This window comes from Loxodonta africana, chromosome 8, assembly GCF_030014295.1.
Source record: "Loxodonta africana isolate mLoxAfr1 chromosome 8, mLoxAfr1.hap2, whole genome shotgun sequence".
Lineage (NCBI taxonomy): Eukaryota > Metazoa > Chordata > Mammalia > Proboscidea > Elephantidae > Loxodonta > Loxodonta africana.
The window spans coordinates 105,646,907-105,658,972 of record NC_087349.1 but is presented as its reverse complement, the minus strand read 5'-3'; the positions used below and the strand labels follow the sequence as shown (position 1 = coordinate 105,658,972).

The 12,066-nt window shown below is 40.1% G+C and overlaps 1 protein-coding gene across 1 annotated transcript in view; it reads right to left on the bottom strand.

The window, feature by feature from the left end:
* Positions 1 to 12,066, bottom strand: part of HECW1 (HECT, C2 and WW domain containing E3 ubiquitin protein ligase 1) — a 246,240-nt gene that overhangs the window by 198,831 nt on the left and 35,343 nt on the right. Inside the window, exon 3 of the mRNA XM_010587155.3 lies at positions 10,861 to 10,955. Coding sequence (XP_010585457.1) covers positions 10,861 to 10,955 — 95 coding nt within the window. The remainder of the gene's footprint in view (positions 1 to 10,860; positions 10,956 to 12,066) is intronic.

Sequence of the window (12,066 nt, the reverse complement as noted above, 5' to 3'; positions counted from 1 at the left end):
TTGAACTGCTGACCTTTTGGTTAAGCTCTTAACCACTGGTGGCGTAGTGGTTAAGTGCTATGGCTGCTAACCAAAGGGTCAGCAGTTCGAATCCGACAGGTGCGCCTTGGAAACTTTATGGGGCAGTTCTACTCTGTCCTATGGAGTTGCTATGAGTCAGAATTGACTCGACGGCACTGGGTTTGGTTTGGTTTCTTAACCACTGCACCAAGAGGGCTCTGTTATAATAACAGCTTCTTTAATATTGAGCCAACTTTACAATCTGCGTATAAACCTTACATATTCAAGTTATCTTAATGTAATCTTGAAATCTATTTGCAGAGATTTTATTTAAGATTTTTAATATTTACATTCATCAATAAGACTTGTCTATAGTTTTCAGTTTTAGTGCTATCTCTGGCAGCTCTGGTTTCAGTGTTACGGTGCTAAGAGAAATTATTTTGGAAGCTTTCATTCTTTCTCTTTGCTCTGAAAAGTTTAAAAAGTACTAGATTATCTACACATCCGTCATTTGGAAGACTTCCCCTGTGAATTCATCCCTGCTTGGTTTTATGGGAAGCAAGCATTTTTTATTCTGCCTGCTCTGTGCCCAGCAATTTGCCTCCGATCCCGGAGAGGTCAACATTTGTATCCTGCAGCAGTAAGGAATAAAACCTTACTTTGTGAGAGGCTTTCATTGCATTTCCATGCCCTCCTGTATCTGGCACAGGGGATGTATTCATGCCAAGATTCATCTCTCTGCTAAGTCTGGATCTTTTAGCTAGGAATTTCCTACCTGTTTCCTTTCATTAAGAACATTCCTTGCCTTCTTAAAACCAAACAACAGTTTAGCTTAACTAGTAAAGAATATCTGCCATCATGCTGTTTTAAATCTATTGCTCTCTAGTCAATTCTGACTCATAGCAGCCCTATAGGACAGAGTAGAACTGCCCCATAGAATTTTCAAGGCTGAAAATCTCTTTTTTTTTTAACCTGTAATTTTTATTGTACTTTAGATGCAGGTGTACAGAAGGAACTAGCTTCTCATTAAAAAATTAGTACACATACTGTTTTGCGACATTGGTTGCCAACCTCGCAACATGTCAACACTCTCCCCTTTTCACCCTCGGGTTCTCTATTAACAGCTTTCCTGTCCCGTCCTGCCTTCTTTTCTCATCCTTGCCCCTGGGCTGGTGTGCCCATTTAGTCTTGTTTTGTTTTATGGGTCTGTCTAATCATGGTTTGTTTTTTAATCTTTTGCTGAAGGGTGAACCTCAAGAGTGACTTCAATACTGAACTAAAAGTGTGTCCAGGGGCCATACTCTCAGGATTTCTCCAGTCTCTGTCAGACCAGTAAGTCTGGTCTTTCTTTCTTTTTTTTTGTGAGTTAGAATTTTGTTCTACATTTTTCTCCAGCTCTGTCCAGGACCATCTATTGTGATCCCTGTCAGAACAGTCAGTGGTGGTAGCCACGCACCGTCTAGTTGTGCTGGACTCTCGTGGAGGCTGTGGTACTTATGGTCCCTTCTTTCTTCGGTTTTCTTCACTCTCCCTTGCTCTAGATGGGGTGTGACCACTGGAGTATCTTAGATGGCCACTCACAAGCTTTGAAGACCTACGCTGCTGACCAAAGTAGAACGTAGAACATTTCCTTATAAATTATGTTATGCCTGTTGAGCTAGATGTTTTTCCGAGACCAAGATCCCCACAGCCCTCAGTCCAACAATTCAGTCCCTCAGGGAGTTTGGATGTGTCTATGGAGCCTCCATGACCTTGCCTTGTACAAGTTGTGCTGGCTTCTTCAGTATCGTATACTGTCTTACCCTTCACCAAAGTTACCACTCATCTATTGTCTATTTAGTGTTTCCATCCCCACCCACCCCTCCCCTCCCTTGTAACCATGAAAGATCATATCTTTTTGTGTGTAAACCTTTTCATGAATTTTTATAGTAGTGGTCTTGTACAATATTTGTCCTTTTGTGATTGACTTATTTCACTCAGCATAATGCCCTCCAGATTCATCCATGGTGAGATGCATTGCAGATTCTTCATTGTTCTTTTTCTTTGCATAGTACACCATTGTGTGTATGAACCATAGTTTGTTTATCCATTCATTTGTTGGTGGGCATCTAGGTTGTTTTCATCTTTTTGCTATTGTGAACAATGCTGCAATGAACATGGGTGTGCATATGTCTGTTCACATGACAGCCCTTATTTCTCTAGGATATATTCCTGGGAGTGGGATTGCTGGAGAGTATGACATTCCTATTTCTAGCTTTTTAAGGAAGTGCCATATCATTTTCCAAAATGGTTATACCATTTTGCATTCCCACCAGCAGTATGTAAGAGTTCCAATCTCCCCGCAGCCTCTCCAACATTTATTATCTGTTTTTTTGATTCGTGCCAGTAATGTCGGGGTGAGATGGTATCTCATTGTGGTTTTGATTTGCATTTCTCTAATGGCTAGTGATTGCAAACATTTCCTCATGTGTCTGTTAGCTGTTTGAATGTCTTCTTTGGTGAAGTGTCTGTTCATTTCTTTTGCCCATTTTTTAATTGGATTATTTGTCTTTTTATTGTAGAGGTCTTAGATTTGTCTGTAGATTTTAGAGATTTGTCATAGCCAAAACTTTCTCCCCAGTCTGTAGGTTCTCTTTTGACTCTTTTGGTGAAGTCTTCTGATGAGCATAAGTGTTTAATTTTTAGAGGATTCCAATTATCTAGCTTATCTTCTGGAGTTTATGTGTTGTTAATTATGATTTGTATCCTGTTAATGGCATGTATTAGGGCTTCTAGTGTGACTCCATTTTTTCTTCTATAATCTTTTTAATTCTTCATTTTATATTTATGTCTTTGATACATTTTGAATTAATTTTTGTATATGGTGTGAGGTATGGGTACTGTTTCCTTTTTATGCAGATGACATCCAGTTTTGCAAGCATTATTTGTTAAAAAGACTGTCTTTTCCCCATTTAATGGACTTTGGGCCCTTTTGAAGATCAGGTGGCCATAGGTAGATGGATTTACATCTTGATTCTCAATTCTGCCCTATTGGCTAATGTATCTGTCATTGTACCAATACCAGGCTGTTTTGACTACCATAGCTGTATAGTAGGTTCTGAGGTCAGGTGGTGCGAGTCCTCCTACTTTATTCTTCTCCTTCAATAGTACTTCACTTATCCAGGGCCTCTTCCCTTTCCATATAAAATTAATGATTAGTTTTTCCATCTCTTTAAAGAATGTCGTTGGTGTTTGGATTGGGATTGCTTTGTATTTGTGGATTGCTTTGGGTAGAACTGGCATTTTCACAACATTGAGTCTATCTATCCATGAGTGTGACATGTTTTTCCATCTATGTAGTTCTCTTTTGGTTTCTTGCAGTAGTGTATTGTAGTTTTCTTTGTATGGGTCTTTAACATCCCTGGTTAGATTTATTCCTTAGTATTTTATTTTTTTAGGGGCTATTACAGATGGTATTGTTTTCCTGATTTCCTTTTTGTCATTCTCTTTATTGGCGTATATGAATCCAACTGATTTCTGTATGTTTATCTTGTATCCTGCTACTCTGCTGAATTTTTCTATTAGTTCCAGTAGTTTTCTTGTTATGCCTCTGGGGTTTTCTATGAATAGTATCATATTATCCAGAAATAGGGACAGTTTTACTTCTTCATTACCAATTTGGACACCTTTATTTCTTTTTCTTGCTTTAGTGCTTAGCTAGGACTTCCAACACAATGTTAAATAGGAGTGGTGATAAAAGGCATCCTTGCCTTGTTCCTCTTCTCAAGGGGAATGCTTTCAGCCTTTCTCCATTAAGAATGATGTTGGCTGTTGGTTTTGTATAGATGCTCTTTATTATGTTGAGTAATTTCCCTTACATACCTATTTTATTGAGAGTTTTTATCAGGAATGGGTGTTGGACTTTGTCAAATGACAATGCTAGAAATCTTTGTGAGGCAGATTGCTACATCTTTCTCCTGTAGAATGGCTGGTGGGATCAAACTGCAGACCTTTCAGTTAGCAGATGAGTGCTTTAATTGCTGTGCCATCAGGGGTCCTTATGGTCTTTAAAGATTTATCTGTATGGGTTCAAATTGACAAGAGCAACTAAAAAGGATAGAAAGGAACCTTAGGGACAGTGAGTTTATGTTAATGGGAAAGGAAGGACTCAGAAAAGGAGGATGAGAATGGTTATCTGACTTGAAGAATGCAATCAATGTCACTGAAATGGACACATCAAACCTTGAATTGGTGTATCTTTTTTGTGTATATATTCTTGACAACAACAACAAAAATAAATTATTAAAAAAAAAAAGAGCATTCCTTGCTTTACATAGTGCTGCCAAAAACTAGGGTGTTTTCTCCAATAAAGGAAAAGGTAGACTTCTAACTGTACAAAGCTTGCTAAATTAGAAATCTGTATCAGTGAAGAATGACATTGGAATTTTCTATGACAGTGGTCCATAAATTTTCTGGGACCATGACCCCTTTTCAGAATCTAATGAATACTGTGGATTTAGTCCCCAGGAACATGACCAAACATATCCATAAAACATCAAGACTTCATAGAGATCCCTGAACTTAAATCTAAGAATGCAGCTCATATAAACATGAAAAGGATTTCCAAATTCCATAAGTGATTTGTTTCTATGTTTTCCACAATGTGATTTCTATAGGAAGCGTGACTTGAAGAGTGATTTAGAACTACACTTGCAATCATAGAATGTGAGCTGACTGTCTTGCTTCATAAACCCTGGAAAAAAAGGGTGTGAGCCATCCCTACACTAAGGCAGCTAGTCACTCCTTTCTCTACACATCAGCAAAATAGGTCTTCACTCTCTAGTGCAGGACATTTTAGACAGTATTAGAATTTATTGTTATATATCTGAGTTCTCAGTTACAAGGATTATATTTTATTTATCTCTATAATCCCAACCCACCATAGTTTCTTACATGCAATTAAGACTAATGAAGGAATGAGAGCTCCAGAAAGACAATATTAGATTATAACCCCTTTTTGTAACAGTTGTCAGGAGAACAAAGACAAAAGTTAAGGGAGAAATGAAGGAATGAGAAAAAGAACTAAGATATACTGAGAACCTACTATGCTCAGCTGGACAATGAATGAGGAAGACCTGAGAAGAATTGATGTCTTTGAACTATGGTGTTGGCAAAGAATACTGACTGTACCATGGACTACCAGAAGAATGAACAAATCTGTCTTGGAAGAAGTATGGCCAGAATGTTCCTTAGAAGTGAGGATGGTGAGACTTCTTCTCCAGTACTTTGGACATGTTATCAGGAGGGGTCAGTCCTTGGAGAGAGACATCATGCGTGGTAAAGTAGAGGGTCAGGGAAAAGGAGGAAGATCCTCAATTAGATGGATTGACACAGTGGCTGCAATGATGGGCTTAAGCTTGGCAAGGATTGTGAGGATGGCACAGGACCAGTAAGTGTTTCATTCTGTTGTACATAGGGTCACTATGAGTCGGAATTGGCTCGACAGCACCTAACAACAACAACAACACTATCCTTAGGGCTCTACAGTACTGATTAGGCTAAAGAATCATTTGACTTATCTATCTTCTTGTTCAAAGAATTACAGTTTTAGCATTCAATCACAAACAAACTCTTAGTGACTTTTGGCACGTGATGTAATGGCTATAGACAGCCATTTCTTCATAAGACATTCGTGCATCACCAACAATCATCAATTTAAAAATGAATACCCAGAGTTTACTGACCAATTGACTTTGAGAAACTTGATAGCTTTTCCCTTGGAAACAGTGTGCTTTAGTTCCCAGATCAGACTGCAAACCCAGAGGTTTTCCAGATTATACCAGCAACAGAACTGGGTAACAAAAATGATAAATTACAAGACCTGAGTTTGGTTACAGCTTCATCACTGTATAGCAAATGGTCACTTAACCAAAACGACTTTTCCTGCTTATCTCACAGATGTGCTATGTAAATCAACTAGATTAATCACTTAGAGGGAAACTACTTTCAAAAGTGCATCTTACTATACAGCAATGTTGTTGTTAGCTCCCACCAAGATGGCCCCCGACTCATGGCAACCTCATGCATAATGGAACAAAATGCTGCTTGGTCCTGCATACCATCCCCATGATTGGTTGGGTATTGGACTGTTGTGATCCATAGGGTTTTCACTGGCTGATTTTCTAAAACCTGTTCAGCATCATAACAACACACGCAATCCTACACTGACAGACAGCTAGTGGCTACATATCAAGTGCATTGGCCTGGAGTTGAACCCAGGTCTCCCACATGGAAGGCAAGAATGCTATCACTGAACCACCACTGCCGCCTATAGAGCAATAAACCCAAAAAACCAAACCCATTGCCGTCGAGTCAGTTCCAACTCATAGCAACCCTATGGGACAGAGTAGAACTGCCCCACAAGATTTCCAGGACGTGGCTGGTGGATTCGAACTACTGGCTTTTGGCTGGCAGCTGAGCTCTTAACCACTGCATCACCAGGACTCCTATAGAGCAAAAGGGGCTGCTAATAGTTTTAATATTATCAACCTGTCTGGGGGAAAAGGCATGCTCCCTTCTGCCCTGAGACTCACAAGTGCTCATCACCAGTGTGGCAGAGGGAGCTGAGAATTACTCTCTGTCTGCCCCTGCCATCCCAAGGACTTGAGGATTGAGCTCTCGCATGGGTGATGATTAAAAAGAGAAAAAAAGTTGTCTGTGGCCTGCACATTAAAGTGTCAATGCAAGTGTATAACAATTCATGTGAGAAAATCATTATGGAGATAAAAACTAGCAACAGCAATATGTCAAAATAGTCCAAGATGTCTGAGTTTTAAATATAAGCAACAGAGCATACAGTGAATGAAAAAGACAAAGTCAAAGCTACAACAAAATCAATGCAGTTTCTTTAACCTTTATGCCAAGTAATCCTGAACACCTCATAGCAGTGTTCCCTCGCCTAAGACGTGAGCCCTTGTTTGTGGAGATGGCAACCCCTGTTTGCTGGTAATTGACCTCACATCATAGTGTTTGTCATAGTGTTTGTTTGCATGTATTCCAGGCAGTTTTCTGGTAGTTGGCTCCCTGCTTTCTTTCTTTTTTTTTTTCTCTTGGTAAATTCCATTTTATTGTTTGAAGATTTGTATGGAGCATTATAAACACAACATTTAAGTACACGATTCTATGGAAATCAGCCATGTTAAACAAATACACTGCAACTTCTCTTTCCGTCCTATGCCCCCATGACTCTTTCCCTACTAGCCAGAGTACTATGCTAATGACCACTTCAAAGTGAGAAATCTTTAGTTTAGCAAGACACAAGAACTAGACCAAGAAGACCACCTGTGCCTTTTACTCAAACAGGTTTTCACTTTCAAGTTTTCCCTAAAACCTTTTCCAAGATAAAGGTGCTAAAATATTACCCGTCCTTTAGCTGGGTCTAGAAGCAACGAAGGGAGCCCACAGGCACCAGGCTGAATTCCTCTACCTACAGCATAAAGACCTGCAGACTGAGGGAACCAAGTCACAGCAACCTGGCTCCCTCCAAAGCTATTATGCATTCAAGACAATAGTATACACTCTCCTCTCTATAATGGTCCCAAATGGTATAACACAATTTATGTACTTAGACATACACACACTCTGGGTCGCAATTGCTTTGGCTCTTCAGATAAACTATAACCTTCTGGTGGGGATGTTCTATAGCCTAGACTTCTTTTGTAGAAAGCACAGGATTAAACACTTGAGAAAATGTTTGCTTGATTTATGACACAGTTTAAGGACATGGGGGCTGGGTTTTGTCTTATTTCTTTCTTTAATTTTTTTATTATTGTACTTTAGATGAAGGTTTACTGAACAAACTAGCTTCTCATTAAACAATTAGTACACATTGTTTTGTGGCATTGGTTACCAACCCCACCACATGTCAACACTCTCCCCTTCTTGACCTTGGGTTCCCTATTACCAGCTTTCCTGTCCCCTCCTGCCTTCTCGTCCTTGCCGCTGGGCTGGTGTGCCCATTTAGTCTTGTTTTGTTTTATGGGCCTTTCTAATCTTTGGCTGAAGGGTGAACTTCAGGAGCGACTTCATTGCTGAGCTAAAATGGTGTCTGGGCACCATATTCTCTGGGTTTCTTCGGTGTCTGTCAGGCCAAGAAGTCTTGTTTTTTTGTGTGTGTGTTAGAATTTTGTCCTGCATTTTTCTTCAGCTCTGTCCAGAACCCTCAGTTGTGATCCCTGTCAGAGCAGTCAGTGGTGGTAGCTGGGTACTGTCTAGTTGTGCTGGACTCAGTCTGGCGAAGGCTGTGGTAGTTGTGGTCCATTATTCCCTTTAGTCTTTGGTTTTCTTCATTATCGCTTGATCCAGATGAGGTGAGACCAGTGGAGCATCTTAGATGGCTGCTTACAAGCTTTTTAGAACCCAGACGCAACTCACCAAAGTGGAATGCAGAACATTTTCTTTATAAAGTATCTTATGCCAATTGAGCTAGATGTTCCTGGAGACCATGGTCCCCTCAGCCCTCAGCTCAGTAATTTGGTCCCTCAGACTCCTTGCTTTCTTGCTGGCTGTCATTGCGCCTCACTGTGATGGTGCACATCACAATCCATTGGTGTGAGAAGCAGGTAGACAGCCTGGACCCTTGGTAGCTCCAACAATGGGCTCAGATAAAACAAGGATTGTGAGGATGGCACAGGACCAGACAGTGTTTTGTTCTATTGTACTTAGGGTTGCTTTGAGTCAGAACTGACTAAACAGCACCTAATGACAACAACAGTGGGCTGAGTTCATAGAAGCCAAATGCTCCATGGAACTGTCTCGAAATGATAAGTGCTCACCTGAAGATAACATGTCTGAATTCCAGAGCTGGCCGACACTCACTCGCAACATCACTCCTGAACAGAAGAACCTGAGAGCTTCCATTTCCTGTTGCAGACTTGAGCCAGACCAGTCTCCCATGAATGGGCAAGGCCCATCCTTGCTGAGGGATTCATATGTCTGGTAATAAACTACCCCTTTAAATGTCTTGTCACGTCATGGCAAAAGCCAACCGAGCTTTCGTTTGTTTGGTTTTTCCTGAGTCAACTTCAGTCTACTTCCAGGCCTCATTCCTTCTCTGCCTTCCAGCTTTGACAACCTGCCTCTGGTTTACTGCAGCCCCAACTCCAGTGTTGATGCCTTGACATAGCTGATGATCCAGCCTTAACGACCGGCCAGCACATATTGGAACCTATTTGGCCCTGTTTAGGTATCCCTTTTGAGGACTGCTCATACAAGTGAGTCTGGATGAGGGGGCTGCACTCTGAGGATACTTCCCCAGTCCCCTCCACCTAAATTCCTGTCCCACCCAGTAAAGTGACAGACATCATGTTCCAATCTATATGTCTAGTGTAGACTTGTGGCAACCCCATGTATGTCAGAGTACAACTGTGCTCCATAGGGTTTTCAACAGCTGATTTTTTTTTTTAAGTAGATCGCCAGACCTTTCTTTGGAGGTGCCTCTGGATGGACTCGAACCTCCAGCCAAGCACATTAACCATTTGCATCACCTAGGGATACCATGACTAATATAGGGAATACAGCAAAGCCTGTCCAAGAGGGCACAAAGCCCCTCCTGCTGTGTGTCCCACTGAGGTGAGGCCTGTCCTCCCTGGCCTGGTGTCCAGTGCTCCTGGACTTCTCAGGATGGACGCAGACAGGATCCTGGCCCTGAACTGCTCATCTTATTGCTTATCCCCCCGGGACACAATTAACTCATCTTCAGGACACTGAAGAATTTATTGCAAAACAGCCTAATGGTATCTTTTTAGACCCTGAAAAATTTTCTGAATCATTCATACTGCATACATGGAGTTCTGGTGGCACAGTGATTAAGAGTTTAGGAAGCTTACTAAAAGGTGGGCAGTTCAAATTCACCAGTCACTCTTGGAAACCCTATGGAGTGGTTCTACTCTTCCTATAGGGTTACTATGAGTTGGAATTGAATCGACAACAATGGGTTTTTAGTTTTATATACATACATATGTATATTTACTTACGCTAGCATGAAAAAATCCTCAGTGGTTTTCCTTCAGCCTCCCCAGTTGGTGATTTTTAATTTCATGTGAAAAGGAATGATTTTGAATTAAATTTTGGTTAACCTAATCAGGTGTCTTGAGGACTAAGGTAAGAAGCACTACAAAGGTAAAAACTGGATGGTAATTTAGGATAAGATGGCATCTGTTAGCAAGTACTCAACAAAACATCAATGTAGGAAACAAAAGACCCAGTGATTTAAATCCTGAATTTGCAACTAGCTAGCTGAGTGACCTTAGGTATGCTATTTAGGCTCTTTGGGCACAGTTTCCTTGTTTATAAATATAAAATACCAGAAATTCTAGTCTTTTCCAGGCTTAACATTTTAGAGTTCTATGAATAAAATCAGACTTGGACTATACAGTTTATTCTAGAAATTTATTTATAAGCCTAAAAAAAGAAATTAAGACATGGGAAAATATAAATATCTAAAACCAAAGAACTAAAAAAATGTGTTCCAAAGAAAGGCTTGTTATTCACTGACATTAAGTACGTCTCTGTTAGACTAGACTGTTAGAAACATCTGACTAAGTAGGGAAAATATTGAAGCTTGCCGTTTCTTAAAAAACAAGTGGTATGCACTAATAAGGATGCCTTCACATTTCATTTCTCTCCACGATTTTGGGATGTCTGTTTGTCTATCATCTATCAATATATCTCCATATATGTACGTATGTACATGCAAATGTACGTGTGTATTTATGTGTATTACGCACACACACACACATACCCCCACACAAACATAATAACAAAATGGAAGTAAAGAAGCACCAGAGTCAAGTCTGACCAAAAGGAGGAAATGAGACTTACAGGAGCTGCTGAGTTTTTGACCGTGACACTGGGGGTGGTGGCTCGTAGGGCTCCACTCACTCCGTGGTAGTATTTGAAGCAGATCTTAGTTTCAGCTGAAAGGCAAAAATAAAATGAAATTGAGAAGTAGGGCATAACTCAGGAAGAGATGCCCATGACCAGAGAGGGCACCACCAGGAACTGCAACATAATTCCTCCCACGAGCCAAACAAACACCCATCACAAGGATGGTCAACACGTAGTGTCATGAATGGGTCTGACTTCTTTCTAAAAATATGTCAAGAAAAACTGTCTGGGCCTTGGAATTTTTGCATCCAAGTGAAACCTAGTATTTAACCTCCTTAGCATCCAACCTATCCCATGAGAGGTTATTGCTTGTAAACACTTAGTTCTAAGATTTTAGGTGGCTTGGTGTCTACCGCCAGCCTGCTTATACTATAATTTGCTGTTATTTAATTCATCCTGATTAATATCTTTAAAATTTGGAGTAAGATTTTGAGAAGTGAATGAAATGCGTGGATGTTAAGGAGATTTTCTGAACTATTGCAAATTTCGATGATAACCTCTCTGCATGCAAAATTTTTACATCACCATTTTTTTTCTTGAAAGCCCTGTAGATGGTAAGCAGAAAAAGCATGGCCTTGGGAGTCACACTGCCTGGGTTTGAACTTCAGCTCCATCACTGACAAGCTGAGAGACTAGGAGAAAGCTGCTAACTGTGCCCCAGGTTCCTTTTCTGTATAATGGGACTAACGATAATACCTACCTTATAGGATGTTGGTTAGGCAAATAAAAATGCTTAGACTAGTTCAGTTAAGTGCTCAGTAAACGTTAGTGATGGTGATGATAATGATGACACTCCATTCTGGCATTTAGTTCTGTAGAGGGCAAAATCTGCAGCCAACCTGAGCTTAAGTTAATTTGAAGGTGACCTGTTTTTCCCATATCAAGTTACCAGGCTACTGTTGGTCCTTTATTTTAATTTTGTTTGGAACAATTTGAGGACTGTCTAGTTTGAGATCTTGTTTTTCAAATCTGGGAACTTCTCCTTAATTATGTTTTAAAAAATAGTGCTTACGATTTTCTGAGCATATATTTTAAATATGCTTTCTACGATTAGCATATTTAAAATGTATGCTCAGAAAATCGTAAGCACTATTTTTTAAACATTATAATTAAAGAGAAGTTCCCAGATTTGAAAAACAA